General features: G+C 50.1%; 1 protein-coding gene across 1 annotated transcript; it reads right to left on the minus strand.

Annotated features, from left to right (window-relative positions):
- Positions 1-293: 293 nt before the first annotated feature.
- LOC140596262 (melanoma-associated antigen 8-like) lies at positions 294-4,066 on the minus strand. Its single transcript, XM_072744688.1, has 2 exons — positions 3,702-4,066; positions 294-2,223 (listed from the first exon to the last, which is right to left on the minus strand). Exon 2 carries the CDS (start codon positions 1,930-1,932, stop codon positions 916-918), a length of 1,017 nt encoding a protein of 338 aa, XP_072600789.1. The 5' UTR covers positions 1,933-2,223; positions 3,702-4,066; the 3' UTR covers positions 294-915.
- Between the last annotated feature and the right edge of the window lie 19,621 nt (positions 4,067-23,687).

Genomic DNA, 23,687 nt, shown 5'->3' on the forward strand with positions numbered 1-23,687 from the left:
CCCCTTGGGGCTGGCGCAGGCCTCAGGGCACCCCTGCCACCTCCCTGCAGGCGGCCTCTACACTCCCTGAAGGCGGCGTGGCCCTGGGCCCCTCGTGTCCTCACTGCTCACACACAGGGCCTTGCAGGGAGCAGAGCTCAGCCCTGTGTGGCCCTGAGGGAGCCGCCAGCAGGGCTCCCCTGGCCTCCCGCGGGCCCTTTCTCGTCCATTCCACCGGCCCCGACCCTTGACAGAGAACACGGGTCCGGGTTCCTTGGGCCCTTGCAGAATGAACGGGCCAGGAGGCACAGGAAGCCAGAACAAAAGACTTTTCCTTTTTATTGGCTGCACGACCCGACCCGGTCCTTTGACCCCTCCGTCCTTGCTGCTTCCCAACCCATTTCTGTCCCAATGCCCTGCCTGGGATGAGGATCCGGGTGGAACCCACACAGGGACGAAGGTGGACTTGGCCAGCTGGTTTTCAGGACAGGATGAAACTCTTAACTGTTGAACTGGGGGATGTACAGAAGTTCGTCTGGGGTGGGGGGCGGCTGCGGCGGTCCGGGCGGGCGGAATGTCAGTGGCACACGTAGCCTCCCAAGCTGATGAATCCCCCGAATCCGAGCAACGATGTGCCAGAGCCTCCTCATGTTAACCAAGCTCTCGATGTCCGGGTGGCGGCAGACAACAGGCCCCCAGAGTGGCTCTTCACCCTGCTTTCTGCCCCCAAGCCGCCCTGGCCCTGCACCCCTAGAAAGCCCAGTGGTCTGTCTTCTCCAACACAAACACACAAACAAACACACAAACACACATAGGTAGACCCAGAGGCGCCCACGGGGAAGAAGCAGCAGAAGGGATGCCTCCCTTCGTGCCCATCCCGCGGGAGAAGCTGCCGACCCCACCAAAGGCTGGAGAGGGCCGGGCCGCCTCTGGGGCTCAGACCCACTCTTCCTCATCAAACGGGGCCAGGGAGGAAACCGGCCACCTGCTATTAACCCATAGCACATACTCCATGACCCGTAGCTTGCTGGTCTCCTCGTGGGCCCTGGGCCCCCACAGGAACTCGTAGCGGGCAGGGTTGCTGCCCGCCACCTGCCGGTACTCCACGTAGCCTTCCTGCACCCAGACGTGGGTGAGGAGCTCCCTGGGCTCCCCATAGATGACGTGCTGCCTGCCGGCAAACACCCCTATGACCCCCAGGGCTTCCCACACCTCCTGCTCGGGGGCACGGTCGCCCTCCAGGAGGATCACCCCCAGCAGCAGCACCAGGAGTCCGGTCGTGGGCAGGCCCTGCTCACCGCTCAGCACCCCATCGTAGCTGAGGCCCAGGACGGTGACCAGGACGTAGGAGTGTGCGACGGGGTCCACTTCCTTCACTTCCACGCCAAAGACCAGCTGCATGCACTCACAGGCTTGACCCCAGATCTCGGGCCAGGCATCCTGCATATCTGGGCTGAGGACCTCCAGCACCTCTGCCTGGCTGGTGGGCTGCTTGTCGAGATACTTGCGGAGCAGGAAGCCCACCAGGTCAGCCCCACTCATGAGCATCGCGTCTCCTCCTTGGGCATAGGGCTGCGCATATTCGGGCACCTCCCAGGGGTTCCAGATCTCCTCCTCTGGGCCACTGGGGCCAGCAAACTCCACCTGGCTCCAGCCACTAGCTGCCCTGCCACTGGGGGAGGGCCCGGCACTCTGAGGGCTCTGGGGAGGACTCCAGGCAGTCTCAGACCCCTCCTCTGGGGGCACAAAGAACAGGCCAGAGCTGGACAAGGAAGGGGAGGAGCAAGGGGAGGAGGAGGGGGAGGAGGAGGAAGAGGAACACAGGTAGGGGTAGGGGGAAGATGAATCTTCGTCTTCATCCTCAGCCTCTGGCAGCTGGGCACTGACCAGGCCCTGGGCTTCTCCCGGGTCTTCTTCCAGCTTCCAGAGCTGACTCGTGTGCCTCAGGGGCATGGTGTGGGCGTGGAGCTAAAGCTGAAGACAGCGGTGGGATGGCTGGTCGGGGTGCAGTTGGGCCAAGAGAGGCCCCGTGCCAGGGCAGAGAGCGGGCCGCATCAGGATCGGCTACACAGGAGGCCCCTGCGTGTTGGGCCGGGCGAGTTGAGCCCCTGGCACCAGGCTCAGAGACCACGTGGACCTCAGCAGGTCCCGCGACACAGACCTGCTATGCCTCCTTCACTCTGTGACCTGAGGGCCTCCTGCCGGCCACCAAGGCCCCTGCTGCGCTGCCAGTTCTTGGAGCCCCTGCAGGAGGGAAGCAGGGGGCACCTCAGGGTGCAGACTGCCAGCCCAGCCCTGGGCCCCCAGTGCACACAGGAAGGTTGGCTCGCACTCTGGGAGGTCCCCAGCAGTCCCAGTCCCCTCCTTGGCCTGCCAGTGCCCTTGGCAGGGCCTGGGACCCCGGCCTCTGTCTGCGGTCCTGAGGCCAAAGTGTCCCCACAAAACCAGGCTGCCCCGACCCTCCCCATGAGGAAGCCAGGGGACCGGCTCTGGGCAGGCCTGCCAAAGGTCTCCTCTGCTGACCTGAGTGCAGACCCTCAGGCCCAGGCCCTCCCCTGCCTGAGCCCAGGGATCTGGAGAGGAGGAGGGTCTCCTTGGGATAGGCCACACCCCGGGTTCTCTTCCCAGGGCTGCCAGGGAGGGGCACCCAGATTTCGGGGCCATCCCCTCCTGGGCCTGAGGGCTGGCTTGGGGGCCACTTACCCCTTCAATGTGCGGTGGGCGGGGGTCCACCGTCTGCCCCCTCAAGGAGGCCGTGCTCCTGACGCCAAGGGCCCCCAGTCTCTCGGGAGACCCAGATGGGGAAGTCTGGCCGCCCGGCCGCAGGCAGGTCCCCAGCCTGCCCAGGGGGCCTCCCAGGCCTCCCATCCCTGGCGACCTCCTGCCAGGTCCCCTCTGTCCTGGGCTCCAGGGCCCCCGCCCCCACAGGCACGCCCTGTGCCCCTGCCCAGCCCGGGCTCCTGAGCTCCGGGGGCTCCGGTCCCCAACCCCAGCCTGCCCAGGGGGCCTCCCAGGCCTCCCATCCCTGGCGACCTCCTGCCAGGTCCCCTCTGTCCTGGGCTCCAGGGCCCCCGCCCCCACAGGCACGCCCTGTGCCCCTGCCCAGCCCCGGCTCCTGAGCTCCGGGGGCTCCGGTCCCCAACCCCAGCCTGCCCAGGGGGCCTCCCAGGCCTCCCATCCCTGGCGACCTCCTGCCAGGTCCCCTCTGTCCTGGGCTCCAGGGCCCCCGCCCCCGCCCCCACAGGCACGCCCTGTGCCCCTGCCCAGCCCTGGCTCCTGAGCTCCGGGGGCTCCGGTCCCCACCCCCAGCCCCCGAGGCGCATTTCCCGGGTGGCCGAGGGTGTCCTGCCTCCCCAGGGCCGCCCCCCAGCCCCGAGGGGGGGCCCGGTGCCTCCATCTCTCGGGGAGGGCGGGCCGCGGGTGGACGCCTGAAGGTGGGGTGGGGGACCCCCGCAGTTCTCCCTCAGGTCCTCACCCCGCTCCGCGGAGGGCCCGGGCCCGTCCTGCCTCCGGGGGCCCGAGGCCACTGCCCCAGGCCCCAGCATCCAGGCCTCAGCTCCACGCCGAGGACGCCGAGGCCCCGCCTTCCCCCGGTGGTCTCTTGGGGTTCCCGACAGGCCCCCTCCGCGCCCCCTCCGCGCCCCGCCGCCCTCCGGGGCCCCTCCCCTGCCGCCCTCCAGGGCCGCCCCCCGCCCTCCCTCCGGGGCCCCTCCCGGGGCTACCTGCTGCCTGGCTGCCGCCGGCCCGGGCCTGGCCTCCTTCCAGGGGACCCCAGTGCGACCCCCCGCACCGAGGCCTTCCGCGCTCTCTCAATTCTGACGCAGAGGTCGGCCCACGTCACATCACGCCCTGACCCCGTTGCCAGGGGTCCCCACGGCTGACAGCACGTTGGGTTGAGATGAGCTGCAGGCTAGGGTGGGAGGAGGGAAGCGCGCCGGCTGGCAAGGCGGGGGCCCCCTGTCCTCCCTGGGCTCCTGCCCTGCACTCGGGCGGGCTGGGGCCTCGGCTCTCTGCAGACCTCAGCCTGTGCCCCTGACCCCGAGCCTCTCAGGCCCCGAAGTCCCCGAGCGCCTGAGGGATGGTGGCTGCGGCTCGGGCCCCACCCCACCGGCTCTGCAGGTCCCGGGGTGGCCCAGGGCTGCTGGCAGGGGCACAGCAGGGTTCGGTGGCCCCCAGCGTCCTGGGACAGCTCGGCTCTCAGTCCTCCCCCAGGAGGCCCTCATCAGGACACAGGCCTGCCTGCAGCCTGTGCAGCTGCCTCTGCCTGCAGCCTCTGCACAGGCCTGCCTGCAAGCAGCTGCCTGCTGCCTGCAGCCTCTGCTGTGCAGCCGCAGGGCCCATAGCCCCGGGGCAGGGGCAGGGGCAGGGGCAGGGGCAGGGGCAGGGGCAGGGGCCGCGAGGAAGCGCCCCTTCCCATGGGGTCCCTTGGCCAGCAGCCAGACTTTAGGAACATCCTGCTAAAGGTTTACGTTCCTGGGGGCGGCCGAGCAGCTGCAAGGGTGTCTAGGGGCGTCCAGTATTGCGGGGCCCACTGCAGGGGGTTTTCCCCTGACTTGCTGCGTCATCGGGAGAAACACACCGTCCCTCTCTACCGAGTGTGTGTCCTGTGCACGCGTATGTATAAGGTGTGCAGATTATATGTGCTGGTACATATGCAAACGTACGTACATATCACGTAATACCGACGTTGACACATGTGTGTGCGTCTGTGTTCACGTGATACAGGCATTTGTATATGTACCTATATATGTGTACACTACATATATATACTTTATCAAAAATACCTTTTCTTACTCTGTAAATTGCTCTGATACTCCCTACTCTATTTCAGGTTGATTCTGTATATTCTACTTAAGTGATTTTGTTAAGGGGCATTCCTGGCCACTAAGATGATTTCAGGTGCTTATTTGCATAGACTCTAGAGTCCAATGCCTCAATCATCCTGTCTTTCCCTGTGTCCTCTTAGCACCCCAGGGCTAAGGTCATGTGTACTCTGAGGTCTTGCCTCAGATTTATGCTGGGAAGCAGAAGGAGAAGTTGGAAATTGCTCCGCCTATCAATCCTGTCATCTGCATTGATGCAGGCTGCATTCCCTCCCCACATCCCTGATGTTCCCTGCATCCACAACCCAAACTCAATATCCAGCTCAGCAGTCTTCAGGGTCCCCCAAGGCTTTCTCCTCATTTATTGTTTGTTTGGACGTTGTTTATTCTCTGTGTGTTTTTCAAGACTTTCATTTCTTTTTCTTTTTCTTTTTTTTTTGTTAAGGTTTTATTTCTTTACCCATGAGACACACAGAGAGAAACAGAGAGGCAGCAACACAGGCAGAAGGAGAAGCAGGCTCCACGCAGGGAGCCCGATGTGGGACTCGATCCAGGCTCTCCAGGACCAAGTATCTGCCCGAGACTTACTTTTTTTTTAAGTGAGGTTTTAGTTGCACAGAGATGAAAACGGAAATTCCTTCCTCATCGTATTCTGATAGAAGCTTTTCCCATTAGCTAGTGTTGAATTTCTTTCAAAGGAATTTTCTATACCCAGTCGTGATCAGATGTTTTTAGTTCCATTCTTTTCTTAATGTAGATAAATACAGTTGAAAGGTTTTTCTAACGTTAAGGCAGATTTCTGTTCACTGGGCACCGCCTCTCGTCCCTTTCCTTCACTACAATTTTGAATATGCATATACTTATTCAGGATATTTGCTGCTATATGAGTGCTTTTGGCTTAAGCGTTCTTTCAAGGTGGATTTCTCCTCTAGCATTTGCATCCAGGAGCACTAGCGTGGGACATTTAATTGAAAACAATGCCCATATTTTTCTTTAGTTTGAAGGAGTTTCGCTAAGATGATGACTTCTCCCCAACCATTTGGTCGAATGAGACCACAGGGCGGCGGGGCAGGGTGGGGGGGGAGTCCAAAGTGGCGGAGGAGTTGAGAGACCTAAGTTCCTCTGGTCCCCGGAATTCAGCGAGACAGCTACTAAATCATTCTGAACCCCTGAGAACTGAACCGGACATCTACAAAAAGAATAGCTGCAACGCTACAAAGAGAAAAGCATCCAGTTTCTACAAGACAGGAGGTGTGGAGAAGCGAAATGGAGGTGATACATGGGAAGATGGGGGGGGGCAAAAGGGAGGCGATACATGGGAAGATACGGGGGAGCAACAAGGGGGCGAGCTCCAGCAGCCTCCACCAGAAAGTGATGGAGCAGCAGAGAGAGCAGAATCCAGACCTTTAGAAGTCTGCTCCGGTGAGGGACGGCCCTGCCTGCCCGGTGCTCAGACAGTGAAGCGGGTGCAGAATCCCAGGTGGGACAGCGTGGTCTCAGGATCCCCCGGGGTCACAGGAACACTGACGGTGCCTGAGTGCAGCAGAGCTCCCAGACATGGGAGCAGGGAAGCCGGCTGCAGGTAGCGAGCCCAGCAGCGGGCTCTCGGCCAGTGGTGGCCGTAGCCCCGGAACCCAGCAGGGTCAGTGGATCCCAGCACCCTCAGCACAGGGGCTCTCCGAGCAGCAGCCCAGCAGGCGGCTGAACCGGCAAGCCCCCCCTTGCTCCCCCTGGGGAGGAGCAGCGCACAGGTCCACACAGCAGGAATCTGCAGGGTTTGGAAGGCGAAGCAGGGTCCGTGCCTGAGATGGAAACGCTTGGTCACAGGCTGGGTGAGCACAGTGTGCGGTCTGGGACCAGGGAGACAGGAGTGATGGGTTGCCTTTCACTGGGGGTGCACCAAGGAGCGGGGCTGTGAGCTTTCGGCCCTGGGGCTAGGGATGAGGAGGCCACCACTTTCGCTCTCAGCCTCTAAAGCGGCCTGCAAGGTCTTCAGGGAACAAAATCCACAGAGAGCAACCCGGAGCAGATTACTTAGCCTGGCCCCCTGGCAAGGGCGGTGCTCGCCCACTCGGGGCATAGACCCCTGAGAATCAGCGCAGCATGTCCCTCCCCCAGAAAGTCAGCAAGAGCATGCGGCCCAGACCAACTTTACCGAACACTGAGAACCGCAAAACTCCAGCGCTAGGGGTATATAACGTATACAGTTCATAGCGTTTTCCCCCTTGATTCTTTGGTCTTTCCATTTCATTTTTTTTCCCTGTCCTTTTGCAACCAACTTCTTATTTTATCAAACTTTTAGGAAATATTTTTTAGTTTTCATTCTTACATGCTATCCTTCCATTGTTTTTAATTTTATATGTGTTAGTTTTTTTTTTTTTTTTCTTTACACCTTTGCAGTGCAGTTTCTTCCACCAGGCCAAAATACACCTAGTGTACGGTATATGATTCTGTTTTCTTCACCTGTCTCCTCAAAATCGCTTTTTTTTTTCTTTCTTCTCCTTCTTTGTTTCTGTTTTGTTAAGTTCTTTCTATGTTCTGTCTCCCCTTTCTGATATTTCCCACTTATTTTTTATATTCCCCAAATGAATGAGACAAAGACTCCTAACGCTGGGAAACGAACTAGGGGTGGTGGAAGGGGAGGTGGGCAGGGGGTGGGGGCGACTGGGTGACGGGCACTGAGGTGGGCACTTGACGGGATGAGCACTGGGTGTTATTCTATATGTTGACAAATTGAACACCAATAAAAAATAAATTTATAAAAAATAAAAAAAACTAAGGTCTTTCGAAATTTTCATCTTTACAATTACATTCTATCCTGTCAATGTATTTAATATATATAATATTTATACAAGATTTTTTCTTTACAATTTTGAAGCCATCTTTTTTTTTTTAATTTCGTTTATTTATTCATGACAGACACAGAGAGAGGGAGGCAGAGACCCAGGCAGAGGGAGAAGCAGGCTCCATGCAGGGAGCCTGACTTGGGACTTGATCCAGGGTCTCCAGGATCACACCCCAGGCTGAAGGTGGCGCTAAACCGCTGAGCCACCTGGGCTGCCCTTCTTCACAATTTTGAGATGTAGTTTCTTCTAACCGAAGGACATACACTCAGAATATAGTGTATTGCTCTGTTTTCTTCACCTGTCTGCTGATATTTCTACTTTTTTTTCTCTTTTAATTTTCATTTTTACAATTGCATTCTACCCTTTCCTTGTATTTAATTTGTTTAGTACCTATAAAAGTTTTCCTTTTGTTACGATTTTGGGATTTAGTTTCCTAACAAACGGACCAAAATACACACAGGATCCAGTGTATTACTCTATTCTCTTCACTTGTCTGATTATATTCTCTCTTTTTAATTTTTCTTTTCAGTTCTCGGTCTCTTGTGATTTGTGTAGTGTATATTTCTCTGGGGTCATTGTTGCCATTTCAGTATTTTGTTCTCTCATTCATCGATTCTTCTCTGCACAGATGGAAAAAACCTCATCACATAAAAGAGAACCAAAGGCAGTACTGACTGCCAGGCACCTAATGAGTATGGACATGAGTAAGATGGTAGAAGTAAAGTTCAGAATAATGATTATAAAGATACTATCGGGGCTTGAATAAAGCATCAAAGGCACTAGACAAAGCCTTCTGGAAAATAAAAGAACTAAAATCTAATCAAGTTGAAATTTCAAAAGGGCTATCAATGAGAAGCAATAAAAAATGGAGGCTCTGACTGCTCCGATAATTGAGGCAGAAGATAGAATTAGTGACATAGGGCAGCCCCGGTGGCTCGGCGGTTTAGCGCCTGCCTTTAGCCCAGGGCGTGATCCTGGAAAACCCGGGATCGAGTCCCATGTGGGGCTCCCTGCATGGAGCCTGCTTCTCCGTCTGCCTGTGTCTCTGCCTCCCTCTCTCTCTCTCTCTGTATGTGCGTCTAATGAATAAATAAATAAAATCGTTTTTAAAAGCCCCAATCCAAAGTTATAGGGTATCAGGTTGGATAAAAAAGGACCATTGATACGCTGCCTGCAAGAGACACATTTTAGGCCCAAACACACCTCCAGATTTAAAGTGGGGGGGATGGAGAAAGATTTATCATGCTAACGGACATAAAATAAAAGCTGGGCTGGCAATCTTTATATCAGACAGACTAGATTTTTTTTTTAAAGATTTTATTTATTTATTAAGGAGAGACAGAGAGAGAGGCAGAGACACAGGCAGAGGGAGAAGCAGGCTCCATGCAGGGAGCCTGATGTGGGGCTTGATCCCTGGATAATGGGATCAAGACCTGAGCCAAAGGCAGAGGCTCAACCACTGAGCCACCCAGGTGCCCCCAGACACACTACATTTTAAAGCAAAGACTGTAGGGGCCCCTGAGTGGCTCAGTGGTTAAGCGTCTGCCTTCGGCCCAGGTCGTGATCCTGGGGTCCTGGGATTGAGTTCAGTATCGGGATCTCTGTGGGGAGCCTGCTTCTCCCTCTGCCTGTTTCTACCACTAGCCTGTGCCCAGCGGTCCATCTTTTCCATGCACATGGCCAGCAGCCTGAATTAGACCGTCTCACCAGTGTCCTCTGATCCCTTTGCTCCTTAAATTCATCTGTCACCCCGTTAACAGAAAGTCCAGGGTCAATGCCACTGTGCCTATTATATGGACTCATCCGATCCTGTGTATATTTCTTGTAAGAACAGCCAAACCACTTTGAAGAGGACACGAGTTTTGTACCCCAATTAGTATATCTGTGTTTCATAGGAGTAGGACTTAGCAATTCTCTAATCGCTCATCTGTTTGCTTAGTGAGAATGAATAGTGAACGTAGTTGAGATAATGAGGACACGGTTGCTCAATGTAAAAGAAAGCATTTCCATGTAAGGAAAGAGAAAGGCCACAGTGTGGTGGAAGGCAGAAGACGAGGCCAGACGCAGAGGCTGGGGCTAGACCTTTCACCCAGCATGTTAGGTCACAGAGCTGGACCCCAGGTTGAGGGCAAAGGCAATTAGAGAAGGGGAAGGCACTCCTTGGTTTCCAGCAGATTCATGTTTTGTTGTTTTACAGCATCTATCTATCTATCTATCTATCATCTATCATCTATCTCTCTATCATTTATTTTATTTACGGTAAATACACATAACAAGAAATCATTCTATAGTGTCCAATTCAGTGCCATTTCATACATTTCTGGTGTGGTACGACATTGGCCTCTGTCTCGTTTAAAGTACTTGCATCACCCCAAAAGCATACCTTGTATCCGTTCAGTGGTCACTGCCCATTCCCTCCTCCCTCAGACCCTGTCAACTGCTACTCTGCTTTACCTATTAATAGACCCGTTCTGTGTATTGCATATAAACGGAATTTACAATATGATATCGTCGTGTCTGGCTTCCTGCACTCAGCAGCTTTCAGGTGCATCCACGGTAAAGCCTCTATCGGGACTTCATTCTTTTTATGGCTGAATATTTCTTTATAACCCTATACATCCTGCTTATTCATTCGCAAATTGATGGACATTTGGGTTGTTTCATCCTTTTGCTATTTTGAATTTTGGTGAACATTTCTGCAGAGGTATTTGTTTGAGTGCCTATTTTCCATTTTTTATTTTAGTATATACATAGGCGTGGAATTGATATTAATATAAATTAAATAAAAGTAAAAAATATAAATATAAATTTTAAAAAGTTTAACTTTTTGACAAACTGATAGACTTTTACCACTGGCAAACATCTTTCACAACAGCTGCACTATTTTATAAATGCACCATATATATAAATATAAATATTTGCATCCCTCCATATACACTTTGGAATCAGCTTTTCCATTTCTTCAACCCGGATTGTTGGGATTTCTTATTGAGATTGTTTGAATCTGCAAATTCCTCTAGTACAACTGCTATCTTAACAAAATTAAGTCTTCCGCTCCATGAATGCAAGATATCTTTCCAAATACTGAAAACTGCTTGAAATTCTTTGAGGAATATGTTGTAAGTTGTAGTATACAAGTCTTATATTTCCTTGGATAAACTTATTTTTAAGTATTTGATTCTTCTTCTACTCCTTTTTTTTTTTTTACTTTTTCCCCACTTTGTCTTTATTATGATGATTATTTATTTATTATTTATTAAATATATTTTTTTGCCTAATCACTCTGGCTAGCACTTCCAGTATAATAAAAATAAAGGTAGTAAAAGCAGGCATTCTCGGGTTTTAAAAGAATATTATTTATTATTTATTTTAGAGAGAGAGGGAGGGGGAGAGGGAGAGGAAGAGGGAGAGGGAGAATCTCAGGCAGACGCCCCTGAGCATGGAGCCCAATGCAGGGCCTGATCTCACAATCCTGAGATTATGATCTGAGTAGAAATCAAGAGCCAGCTGCTTAACTGACAGAGCCACCTAGGCGGCCCTTGGCTTCTTTCTTATTTCTTGGCTTAATGGAAAAATTTCAGTCTTTGAGCATTCAGTCTATTAGATGTGGATTTTTCGTGAATGCCTTTTATCATGTTAAAGTTTTATTTCTAGTTTCTTGAAAGTTTTTTTTTTATCATGAAAGAGTATTAGTTTACTTTTTTTAAAATATCTTTGTCAGGCTTTACTACCTCAGTACAGTAGTAGGAAGTATTCCCTCCTCTTCCATAGTGTGGGAAGAAATTGAGATTTTGTATAAGTTCTTCTTTCAACTATTCGTGGAATCCATGAGTGATGTCACGTGGTCTTGGGATGTTCATTCTTTTGAGATTTTTGAACGTAGATTCATTCTCCTTACCTGTTAGATCTGTTTGAATTCTCTTTTCTTCTTGAGTTACTTTTGGTTGTTTATGTTTTTAAAAATGTCCAGTTCATTTAAGATATATACTTTCTTGGAGTATAATTGTTCTGAGTACCCTCTTAGAATCCTGCTTGTTTCCCTAAGACCTGTAATACTGGGGCACCTGGGTGGCTCAGGGCTTCAGTATCTGCTTTTGGCTCAGGGCGTGATCCCGGGGTCCTGGGTTCCAGTCCCACATCAGGCTCCCCAAAGGGAGCCTGCTTCTCCCTCTGCCTATGTCTCTGCCTCTCTCATAAACAAACAAACAAATAAATAAATAAATAAATAAATAAATAAATTCTTCTTTAAATAAAAGATCTGTAATACTACCCCAACTTCTATTTTTTATTTTAGTAGTTGAGTCTGCTTTTTTCTCTGTCTTACTAAATGATTGTCAATATTTTTGATCTTTTCACCGAACCAGCTTTGCTTAGTGGTCACCTAGTGATTTGGTGGAAATTTTCTTCCATGTATTTAATCAAAATTGAAATCCCAGGCTTTGCAGGTCTCCTTTTAGTTTGTGTTAGGCCATACCACACTACACCGCATCACAGAAGGTGACCTAGTATACTGTGTTCATTTCCAGCCAATTTGAGAGTTTTTGTCATAACAGCAATACCTTCAGCATTCTTCAAGTATTAATATGGAAAACTTTACACAATATAGAAAACTTTACGGAATAATCTCATTGTTATTATAATATCAATTATATTATTGATATAATTATGTATTATATTTATTATTAACTTATATATAATTTCCATTATAATTATATATTATAATTATGTATCATTATATTATAATTATATTATTTATATTATTATATAAATAATAAATATTATTTTCATAATATTTTACAGTAATAAAACTTTACACAATAATAATACTATGGACATCTTTACACAATATTAATATGTCAAACTTTACACAATAGCAGAGTTTGAAATAGGCAATTTTATGCTATTTATTTAAGGAAAGTTTGAGAGAATCATTATTACTTGATTGATCATAATCAATCAAAGTATCGACTCATGATTTCCCATGATGTATCACCTTTAATCTGAGAACTTGGGCACATTTCACAGTTTCTAATTAGGCTTTCCAACACTCACTGGAGAATGTGTATTATTATATAAGGATGAGTAACATATACAGGTTTGATAGCTGTCGAATCTGAGGGACTCTGCTTGTCATCCAGCTATCCTGACCACCCTCTGGAAGAGTCTAAATGCCAGCCTCCAGGAGCTTCCCGGTGACTATTCAAATACAAAATAGAGAAAAAGCACTGAGGCGCCAAAAGCTCATATAACATGCCCTGAGTCATAAAGCTAAATAAAGGTGAGGAAACAAAGACTCATCTTGGGGTCCAGCTTACCCTGTAGCTCATGCTCTGGTAAGAAAGAAATACTTTCCAGACAGATAAGGAAGAATATACTTAGTTACAGGTGATCTCAACCTCCAAAAGCATCAAAAGTCAAATTGTTCATCAGTTCAGACACTCAAATAACGGGTACTCTTGACCTTTCAAGAGTTCCATAGACAGGGACAAGATAGCCTTATCAGAGTCCAGAGGCTAGAGGGCAGGCATAACTTTGATGAGGTTCCAGGGAGTTCTCAACCTGAAGTGCTGCTTTGCACATCCACAAATTCTGTTTCAGCAGCTCCTTCAGAGATAACCAAGCCTTGGGGGCTACCCAGCAGAGACAACAGGACACTGACATATAAACAACTTCCAAATCTCAAGGTATTTCACTGTAGAGGAGGAAGCTGTAATGATCTATGTGGTGGTGGATTAGAGCCAAAAACATCAGTAAAAACTCTTATTACGCTTAATACACATGTAGATGATTACGTCTAAAATTTGGATACATATGTGAATACACACAGGGTAGTGAACACACATGTAATGTCTTCCTCTGTCAGCCAAGGAGCCCTAGGAGAAATGACCCCAGATGCAGTGTGCATACTTAGTGCACAGACCTAGGATTCTCATACTATTCTACGGAAAATGGAACAAGAGCAACTTGTAAGATGAGGTAAACCTCAACAGTGATAAATCAAGCTACTGGTATGTTGTGTTGGTAGGATGTGATGACAGTAGCACTTCACCGCTGTGGTCTTCCTTCCCAAAACACAGAACTCCAGACTAATCATGAGTAAAACATCAGAAACATGGAGACTGAGGGCCAATGTGCAAAGTATCTAATCATTCCTCCCCAAAAAAGTCACGCTCCTCAAAAACAAAGAAACTGCCACAGCCAAGGAAACACTACAAATAACGTAAGGTGGTATGTTGACAGGGATTCTGGAACAGAAAACAGACTCTGGGTAAACACTGTCTAAGTCTGAGTAAAGTATGGCTTCAGTTACTAATAAATGAAGTCTCAAAATTACCCCATGAATTGTAACAAATGTACCACACTAATGGAAGCGGTTAATAATGGGAAACTGCGTGAGGGGCATATAAAAACTCTGTACTATTTTGCAAATTTTTTACAAGTCGAAAAGAAAATAGTTTAAGAGTTTATTGAAGTTTTTAAAATAAAAAGGGCAAAGAGCAACTGAACAAAAGTAATGGATAAGTTTCAGAAAAAGAAAGAAAGATTCAAAAAAAAAAGCAAACACAAGCACACAAAACCAGGCAGTGTGAAACACAACCTTCCGGAATCTTCTTCACTTCGTTCCCCTCCTTTAACTTCCAAGCCAGCATCATACACTTGTCTGCATTTTTCCCTCTCATAGACATATCTGGAATCCATTCCTTCTTTGAGCCTTGCAACCCCTATCCTAGCACTGCCTCCCAGTTGTCTTCCTCGGATTTCAGCAGGAGGCTCTCGATGAGGCCAGATGGAGACCTGCAAGCACTTATTTGACCACGAAGGGCCTTAAGACACCTGCAGGGGTATCTGCCACAGGGCAGGTCTGGCAAGAGCCAAGAAGCAGCTCAACTCCACACAAAGGAGACCAGAGTGTAGAGCAGGCCTTTCGCTCTGCCTGGGCAAAGCCAGAGGCTTCTCAGATCGGGAAGACAAGGACCGAGAGTGAGTTCTCAAGGCCGGGGGGCTTCTGTCTTGCTTGCTTTGCCCTGCTTACGACAGCTCAGGGCCTGGGTGGCATGTGACCACACAGTAGGCTGTGGCTAAAGAGATGCACCCCAGAATGACTCCAACAAATGGGATAGGAGGCCCGGGGTTTCCTAGCTGCTACAGCCCAACAGTCCTTCTCAACTCTGAGTAAGAACACTGTGGGATCCACCAGTGCCCCACAGCAAGCAACATTAGCAGAGGTGTCCCCGCGACCAGCAACGACTGCCCCACAGGGCCTGCTCCTGGGATTTGTGCCAAGGCCACCAGCCTCAGGATGGCGGGTGCTCCTTCTCACCCCTCTTCTGGGGCGGCTGACCTTCTGCACATCCTGCCGCCTGGGAACCCGAGGGCCCTCCTGCCCGGCTGCTTACAAAATCCTCATGTGAGCCTGGGGCCTGCGGGGTGTGGGGGAGTATCCCGGTGACGGCCCCCGTCACCCACTACACTTTCCTCTGATCAAAGTGCTCGTTTCGGGATCCCAGTGGCCCAGGCGGCTCTGGGGATGGCAGAGAGGTCCACGCTCCCTCCCTGGCTCAGACTCAGAAAGCAAATCTCGCAGGGGCCTTCACGAGGACACCAGCTTCACGGAGCTGTGGAGTTCTCTGACAAGAACCACCGGGGACAGGCAGCTTCCTGTGGGGGAGCTCCTCTTTTGAACTCCTCCACCCCGGCCTTGCACCTTAAAGGTGCAGAATCTGGAGTCTCGCACCTAAGGAAACGTGTGTGCCTGACTTAAGTCCCCTAGAAAGAGAAGAGAGTGGACTGTGCTCTGTGAGCTCACAGTGTGGTAACGAATCCCTTGGCTCCCGAGGCTTCTGTAGAAACAGCCTCATGCAGTTTCCTACACTCCCAGCTTCCTGCTGGCCATTCTCCAACTGTCAGGACCCAGTCCCTCAACCTTGTCCTTCATTTTCTCTCACTGGGGGGATCGGATCCTTGATCCTGCAAGGAGGAATGTGAGGGGAGGCACCGTCCTCATGGGTGGTATTGTCTCTACACCTCAGCCACAGACTTCTGTGTATTTCCCAATTGGCCACCTGCAATTGTCCAGAGTGGTGGTACAGTCGGAGGGACCATACAGTGGCCAAGGGGCCAAGAGCTCTGGGGGCAAAAGGGCAGGAATGTGCCCTTTTTCTTTGCAACCCAGGATGGCACCATTACATGCAGTCATTATGTCCCCTCCATGTCCTCCAATATGGATAGCTCCCTTCCTATTTCCTGTTTCTTTGGAACTGTATTACTTTCCTATTGCTGTGGTAACAGATCACCACAACCTTAGTGGTACAACACAAATTCATTAATGGAACAACACAAATGCTGGAAGTCAGAAGTCCCAGGAGAGTCTCACTGGGCTAACATCAAGCCATCAGCAGGGCTGTGATGCTTTGGGAAGTCTCCAAGGAGAAATGTGTTTTCACGACTTTTCCAGCACCCAGAGGGTGACCACCATCTTTGGCTCATAGACGCTTCCTCCATCTTCAACGCCAGCAATGGGCAGTTGAGTCTCTCACATGACCATCTCCTTCCACATTTAGACGATTGTATTTACATTGGGTCTACCTGGATTATCTTGAACAATCTCCCTATCTTCAAGTCAGGTAATTGGTAATTTCAATTCCATCTTCAGCATTAATTCCACTTTGATGTGTAAGTTAACATATTCCAGCTGTGAGCATTAGGATGCGGACATCTCTGGAAGGCCAGTGTTCTGCTCATATCTATGGCATTGACATTTCTGAGGAGTACAGGTCCAGTTGTAGTAGAATGTCCCTCTGAATGTGTCTGATGCCTTCTCACGAGGAGGCTGGCCTTTGGCATTATCAGGAAGGACAGCACCGACAGCAAGAGCCCTTCTCATTGCAAGTAAAGTATCTCCGATACCTCAGGATGCAGGGAACAGTATGTGCAAAGGCAAGGAGCGCACCTGCATTCTGGCAATGGGGAGAAATCCTAGTGGTTGGAGTGTTTTGGGTTTGAAAGTAACCTTGCAAACCATCTTAGTTACCCTCCTTTCTACCTTCGCTAGGGAAGTCTTTTTATGGTCATATGTGAACATGGGTGTGCCCTCTGGAATCAATGGGGATGTGCTATGTGAACTGGCTATTTGTAAAACCTTCTGTGGCCCAACCCAAACCCCAGGACACGTGAGTCCTTGACTGTAGCAACTTATAGATCCAAGCCAACAAGAAGGAAGGGCAGAGCATAAGGGCGAGGTCCATAGCTGCCAGCTGGCAGGAGAGAGTGTGCAGTCAGCCATCGTTGTTTGGAATCCTACTACGCTGACTTCCCCCAGAATACCAGGAGCACACACCAGGGACTGGGGCTAGGGTTCTCCAGAGTCCCCTATAAGCTCAGTGGCTTACCTTGTCCATGAGCCAATAAGTAGAGCATGGATGGGAGCATTCAAACTTTGCCTGTTTGGATAGTTGTGGGGGTTAGAGATGCCAAGGGGGTTTAGGGACGAGAAGCTCCAAGGATCAGGACCTCGGAGCTGGCAGTTCTTTATTCATTCTCAACATGAGTAGTAAACATGTACTATGTGCCAGGTGCTGCTCAAAGCTCTTAGAATACAGCATTGAACAGATTCGTTGCCTCTGTAGTGCTTATAGCCTAGCATGTGTAGCGGTGTACACTGAAGTGAATCATGAAATGAAGTGAAAGGTGAAGTAGGCTGAGTAGTTTTCAATGCTATGGAAACAAATCGAATCCACAGAGCTGAATACAGAGTGTTGGGGATGGGGTGGGAGGAGGGGTTGCAATTTAGGATTGGGTATTCATAGAAGGACTCATGGAAAAGGTGACATTGAGGGTGAGACCTGAGGATGTCCCAAGAGGACCACTAGCAGCGTGGCAAAAGCAAATGCCCGGGGAAGAACAACGGCATGCAGTAGCTCAGGGCCCTGCAACAGAGAGCAGGAGGCAGAGGTCTAGAGAGGCTAGTCTGGAGGGCCTGATCCTCCGAGCCTAGAGCAGCCTTGCACCAAGATCAGTGGCACGGGTACAGTGAACTGGCTTGTCAGATCCAGGATTTTATCCTAGCTTTCTGACTTGACCTAGGGGATAGGGAGCAAATGCAGATCTAAGCATCCAGGGGCCGTTCTCCCAGGATAAAGGGAAAGGCAGGCACCATTGACTTGGAATAGGCAGGGCGACTGGGCAGTGTTGTGGCATCACTGTGGTAGGCAGGGAAATGGTGGCTTTCTTGAGCAGACGGGATGCAAAACAAAGCAAACACGTTCCTGCAGATGCCCAGAGCTCTCGCCACAGAGCAGACCCTGTGCCTTCTTCTCCTGAAGACAGCTGTATTTCCTGTCACTATACGTTCACCCCAGTTGGAGGCCAGAAGCAAGTTCAACTTTCTCTGGAGATCATTACTCCTCGGTGGTACTGTGTGCTTCTTAGTGCTTTCTAACAGAAGGCATGCCACTTCTGGCTCTTCCAGTGTGTGTGGGTTTTTTTTTTTTTAAGATTTTATTTACTTATTTATGACATACAGAGAGAGAGACAGAGGCTGAGAAACAGGCAGAGGGAGAAGCAGGCTCCCCACAGAGATCCCGATACTGAACTCAATCCCAGGACCCCAGGATCACGACCTGGGCCGAAGGCAGACGCTTAACCACTGAGCCACTCAGGGGCCCCTACAGTCTTTGCTTTAAAATGTAGTGTGTCTGGGGGCACCTGGGTGGCTCAGTGGTTGAGCCTCTGCCTTTGGCTCAGGTCTTGATCCCATTATCCAGGGATCAAGCCCCACATCAGGCTCCCTGCATGGAGCCTGCTTCTCCCTCTGCCTGTGTCTCTGCCTCTCTCTCTGTCTCTCCTTAATAAATAAATAAAATCTTTAAAAAAAAAATCTAGTCTGTCTGATATAAAGATTGCCAGCCCAGCTTTTATTTTATGTCCGTTAGCATGATAAATCTTTCTCCATCCCCCCCACTTTAAATCTGGAGGTGTGTTTGGGCCTAAAATGTGTCTCTTGCAGGCAGCGTATCAATGGTCCTTTTTTATCCAACCTGATACCCTATAACTTTGGATTGGGGCTTTTAAAAACGATTTTATTTATTTATTCATTAGACGCACATACAGAGAGAGAGAGAGAGGGAGGCAGAGACACAGGCAGACGGAGAAGCAGGCTCCATGCAGGGAGCCCCACATGGGACTCGATCCCGGGTTTTCCAGGATCACGCCCTGGGCTAAAGGCAGGCGCTAAACCGCCGAGCCACCGGGGCTGCCCTATGTCACTAATTCTATCTTCTGCCTCAATTATCGGAGCAGTCAGAGCCTCCATTTTTTATTGCTTCTCATTGATAGCCCTTTTGAAATTTCAACTTGATTAGATTTTAGTTCTTTTATTTTCCAGAAGGCTTTGTCTAGTGCCTTTGATGCTTTATTCAAGCCCCGATAGTATCTTTATAATCATTATTCTGAACTTTACTTCTACCATCTTACTCATGTCCATACTCATTAGGTGCCTGGCAGTCAGTACTGCCTTTGGTTCTCTTTTATGTGATGAGGTTTTTTCCATCTGTGCAGAGAAGAATCGATGAATGAGAGAACAAAATACTGAAATGGCAACAATGACCCCAGAGAAATATACACTACACAAATCACAAGAGACCGAGAACTGAAAAGAAAAATTAAAAAGAGAGAATATAATCAGACAAGTGAAGAGAATAGAGTAATACACTGGATCCTGTGTGTATTTTGGTCCGTTTGTTAGGAAACTAAATCCCAAAATCGTAACAAAAGGAAAACTTTTATAGGTACTAAACAAATTAAATACAAGGAAAGGGTAGAATGCAATTGTAAAAATGAAAATTAAAAGAGAAAAAAAAGTAGAAATATCAGCAGACAGGTGAAGAAAACAGAGCAATACACTATATTCTGAGTGTATGTCCTTCGGTTAGAAGAAACTACATCTCAAAATTGTGAAGAAGGGCAGCCCAGGTGGCTCAGCGGTTTAGCGCCACCTTCAGCCTGGGGTGTGATCCTGGAGACCCTGGATCAAGTCCCAAGTCAGGCTCCCTGCATGGAGCCTGCTTCTCCCTCTGCCTGGGTCTCTGCCTCCCTCTCTCTGTGTCTGTCATGAATAAATAAACGAAATTAAAAAAAAAAGATGGCTTCAAAATTGTAAAGAAAAAATCTTGTATAAATATTATATATATTAAATACATTGACAGGATAGAATGTAATTGTAAAGATGAAAATTTCGAAAGACCTTAGTTTTTTTTATTTTTTATAAATTTATTTTTTATTGGTGTTCAATTTGTCAACATATAGAATAACACCCAGTGCTCATCCCGTCAAGTGCCCACCTCAGTGCCCGTCACCCAGTCGCCCCCACCCCCTGCCCACCTCCCCTTCCACCACCCCTAGTTCGTTTCCCAGCGTTAGGAGTCTTTGTCTCATTCATTTGGGGAATATAAAAAATAAGTGGGAAATATCAGAAAGGGGAGACAGAACATAGAAAGAACTTAACAAAACAGAAACAAAGAAGGAGAAGAAAGAAAAAAAAAAGCGATTTTGAGGAGACAGGTGAAGAAAACAGAATCATATACCGTACACTAGGTGTATTTTGGCCTGGTGGAAGAAACTGCACTGCAAAGGTGTAAAGAAAAAAAAAAAAAAAACTAACACATATAAAATTAAAAACAATGGAAGGATAGCATGTAAGAATGAAAACTAAAAAATATTTCCTAAAAGTTTGATAAAATAAGAAGTTGGTTGCAAAAGGACAGGGAAAAAAAATGAAATGGAAAGACCAAAGAATCAAGGGGGAAAACGCTATGAACTGTATACGTTATATACCCCTAGCGCTGGAGTTTTGCGGTTCTCAGTGTTCGGTAAAGTTGGTCTGGGCCGCATGCTCTTGCTGACTTTCTGGGGGAGGGACATGCTGCGCTGATTCTCAGGGGTCTATGCCCCGAGTGGGCGAGCACCGCCCTTGCCAGGGGGCCAGGCTAAGTAATCTGCTCCGGGTTGCTCTCTGTGGATTTTGTTCCCTGAAGACCTTGCAGGCCGCTTTAGAGGCTGAGAGCGAAAGTGGTGGCCTCCTCATCCCTAGCCCCAGGGCCGAAAGCTCACAGCCCCGCTCCTTGGTGCACCCCCAGTGAAAGGCAACCCATCACTCCTGTCTCCCTGGTCCCAGACCGCACACTGTGCTCACCCAGCCTGTGACCAAGCGTTTCCATCTCAGGCACGGACCCTGCTTCGCCTTCCAAACCCTGCAGATTCCTGCTGTGTGGACCTGTGCGCTGCTCCTCCCCAGGGGGAGCAAGGGGGGGCTTGCCGGTTCAGCCGCCTGCTGGGCTGCTGCTCGGAGAGCCCCTGTGCTGAGGGTGCTGGGATCCACTGACCCTGCTGGGTTCCGGGGCTACGGCCACCACTGGCCGAGAGCCCGCTGCTGGGCTCGCTACCTGCAGCCGGCTTCCCTGCTCCCATGTCTGGGAGCTCTGCTGCACTCAGGCACCGTCAGTGTTCCTGTGACCCCGGGGGATCCTGAGACCACGCTGTCCCACCTGGGATTCTGCACCCGCTTCACTGTCTGAGCACCGGGCAGGCAGGGCCGTCCCTCACCGGAGCAGACTTCTAAAGGTCTGGATTCTGCTCTCTCTGCTGCTCCATCACTTTCTGGTGGAGGCTGCTGGAGCTCGCCCCCTTGTTGCTCCCCCGTATCTTCCCATGTATCGCCTCCCTTTTGCCCCCCCCCATCTTCCCATGTATCACCTCCATTTCGCTTCTCCACACCTCCTGTCTTGTAGAAACTGGATGCTTTTCTCTTTGTAGCGTTGCAGCTATTCTTTTTGTAGATGTCCGGTTCAGTTCTCAGGGGTTCAGAATGATTTAGTAGCTGTCTCGCTGAATTCCGGGGACCAGAGGAACTTAGGTCTCTCAACTCCTCCGCCACTTTGGACTCCCCCCCCACCCTGCCCCGCCGCCCTGTGGTCTCATTCGACCAAATGGTTGGGGAGAAGTCATCATCTTAGCGAAACTCCTTCAAACTAAAGAAAAATATGGGCATTGTTTTCAATTAAATGTCCCACGCTAGTGCTCCTGGATGCAAATGCTAGAGGAGAAATCCACCTTGAAAGAACGCTTAAGCCAAAAGCACTCATATAGCAGCAAATATCCTGAATAAGTATATGCATATTCAAAATTGTAGTGAAGGAAAGGGACGAGAGGCGGTGCCCAGTGAACAGAAATCTGCCTTAACGTTAGAAAAACCTTTCAACTGTATTTATCTACATTAAGAAAAGAATGGAACTAAAAACATCTGATCACGACTGGGTATAGAAAATTCCTTTGAAAGAAATTCAACACTAGCTAATGGGAAAAGCTTCTATCAGAATACGATGAGGAAGGAATTTCCGTTTTCATCTCTGTGCAACTAAAACCTCACTTAAAAAAAAAGTAAGTCTCGGGCAGATACTTGGTCCTGGAGAGCCTGGATCGAGTCCCACATCGGGCTCCCTGCGTGGAGCCTGCTTCTCCTTCTGCCTGTGTTGCTGCCTCTCTGTTTCTCTCTGTGTGTCTCATGGGTAAAGAAATAAAACCTTAACAAAAAAAAGAGAAAAAGAAAAAGAAATGAAAGTCTTGAAAAACACACAGAGAATAAACAACGTCCAAACAAACAATAAATGAGGAGAAAGCCTTGGGGGACCCTGAAGACTGCTGAGCTGGATATTGAGTTTGGGTTGTGGATGCAGGGAACATCAGGGATGTGGGGAGGGAATGCAGCCTGCATCAATGCAGATGACAGGATTGATAGGCGGAGCAATTTCCAACTTCTCCTTCTGCTTCCCAGCATAAATCTGAGGCAAGACCTCAGAGTACACATGACCTTAGCCCTGGGGTGCTAAGAGGACACAGGGAAAGACAGGATGATTGAGGCATTGGACTCTAGAGTCTATGCAAATAAGCACCTGAAATCATCTTAGTGGCCAGGAATGCCCCTTAACAAAATCACTTAAGTAGAATATACAGAATCAACCTGAAATAGAGTAGGGAGTATCAGAGCAATTTACAGAGTAAGAAAAGGTATTTTTGATAAAGTATATATATGTAGTGTACACATATATAGGTACATATACAAATGCCTGTATCACGTGAACACAGACGCACACACATGTGTCAACGTCGGTATTACGTGATATGTACGTACGTTTGCATATGTACCAGCACATATAATCTGCACACCTTATACATACGCGTGCACAGGACACACACTCGGTAGAGAGGGACGGTGTGTTTCTCCCGATGACGCAGCAAGTCAGGGGAAAACCCCCTGCAGTGGGCCCCGCAATACTGGACGCCCCTAGACACCCTTGCAGCTGCTCGGCCGCCCCCAGGAACGTAAACCTTTAGCAGGATGTTCCTAAAGTCTGGCTGCTGGCCAAGGGACCCCATGGGAAGGGGCGCTTCCTCGCGGCCCCTGCCCCTGCCCCTGCCCCTGCCCCTGCCCCTGCCCCTGCCCCTGCCCCGGGGCTATGGGCCCTGCGGCTGCACAGCAGAGGCTGCAGGCAGCAGGCAGCTGCTTGCAGGCAGGCCTGTGCAGAGGCTGCAGGCAGAGGCAGCTGCACAGGCTGCAGGCAGGCCTGTGTCCTGATGAGGGCCTCCTGGGGGAGGACTGAGAGCCGAGCTGTCCCAGGACGCTGGGGGCCACCGAACCCTGCTGTGCCCCTGCCAGCAGCCCTGGGCCACCCCGGGACCTGCAGAGCCGGTGGGGTGGGGCCCGAGCCGCAGCCACCATCCCTCAGGCGCTCGGGGACTTCGGGGCCTGAGAGGCTCGGGGTCAGGGGCACAGGCTGAGGTCTGCAGAGAGCCGAGGCCCCAGCCCGCCCGAGTGCAGGGCAGGAGCCCAGGGAGGACAGGGGGCCCCCGCCTTGCCAGCCGGCGCGCTTCCCTCCTCCCACCCTAGCCTGCAGCTCATCTCAACCCAACGTGCTGTCAGCCGTGGGGACCCCTGGCAACGGGGTCAGGGCGTGATGTGACGTGGGCCGACCTCTGCGTCAGAATT

The sequence above is a fragment of the Vulpes vulpes genome, chromosome X (genome assembly GCF_048418805.1).
Source record: "Vulpes vulpes isolate BD-2025 chromosome X, VulVul3, whole genome shotgun sequence".
Lineage (NCBI taxonomy): Eukaryota > Metazoa > Chordata > Mammalia > Carnivora > Canidae > Vulpes > Vulpes vulpes.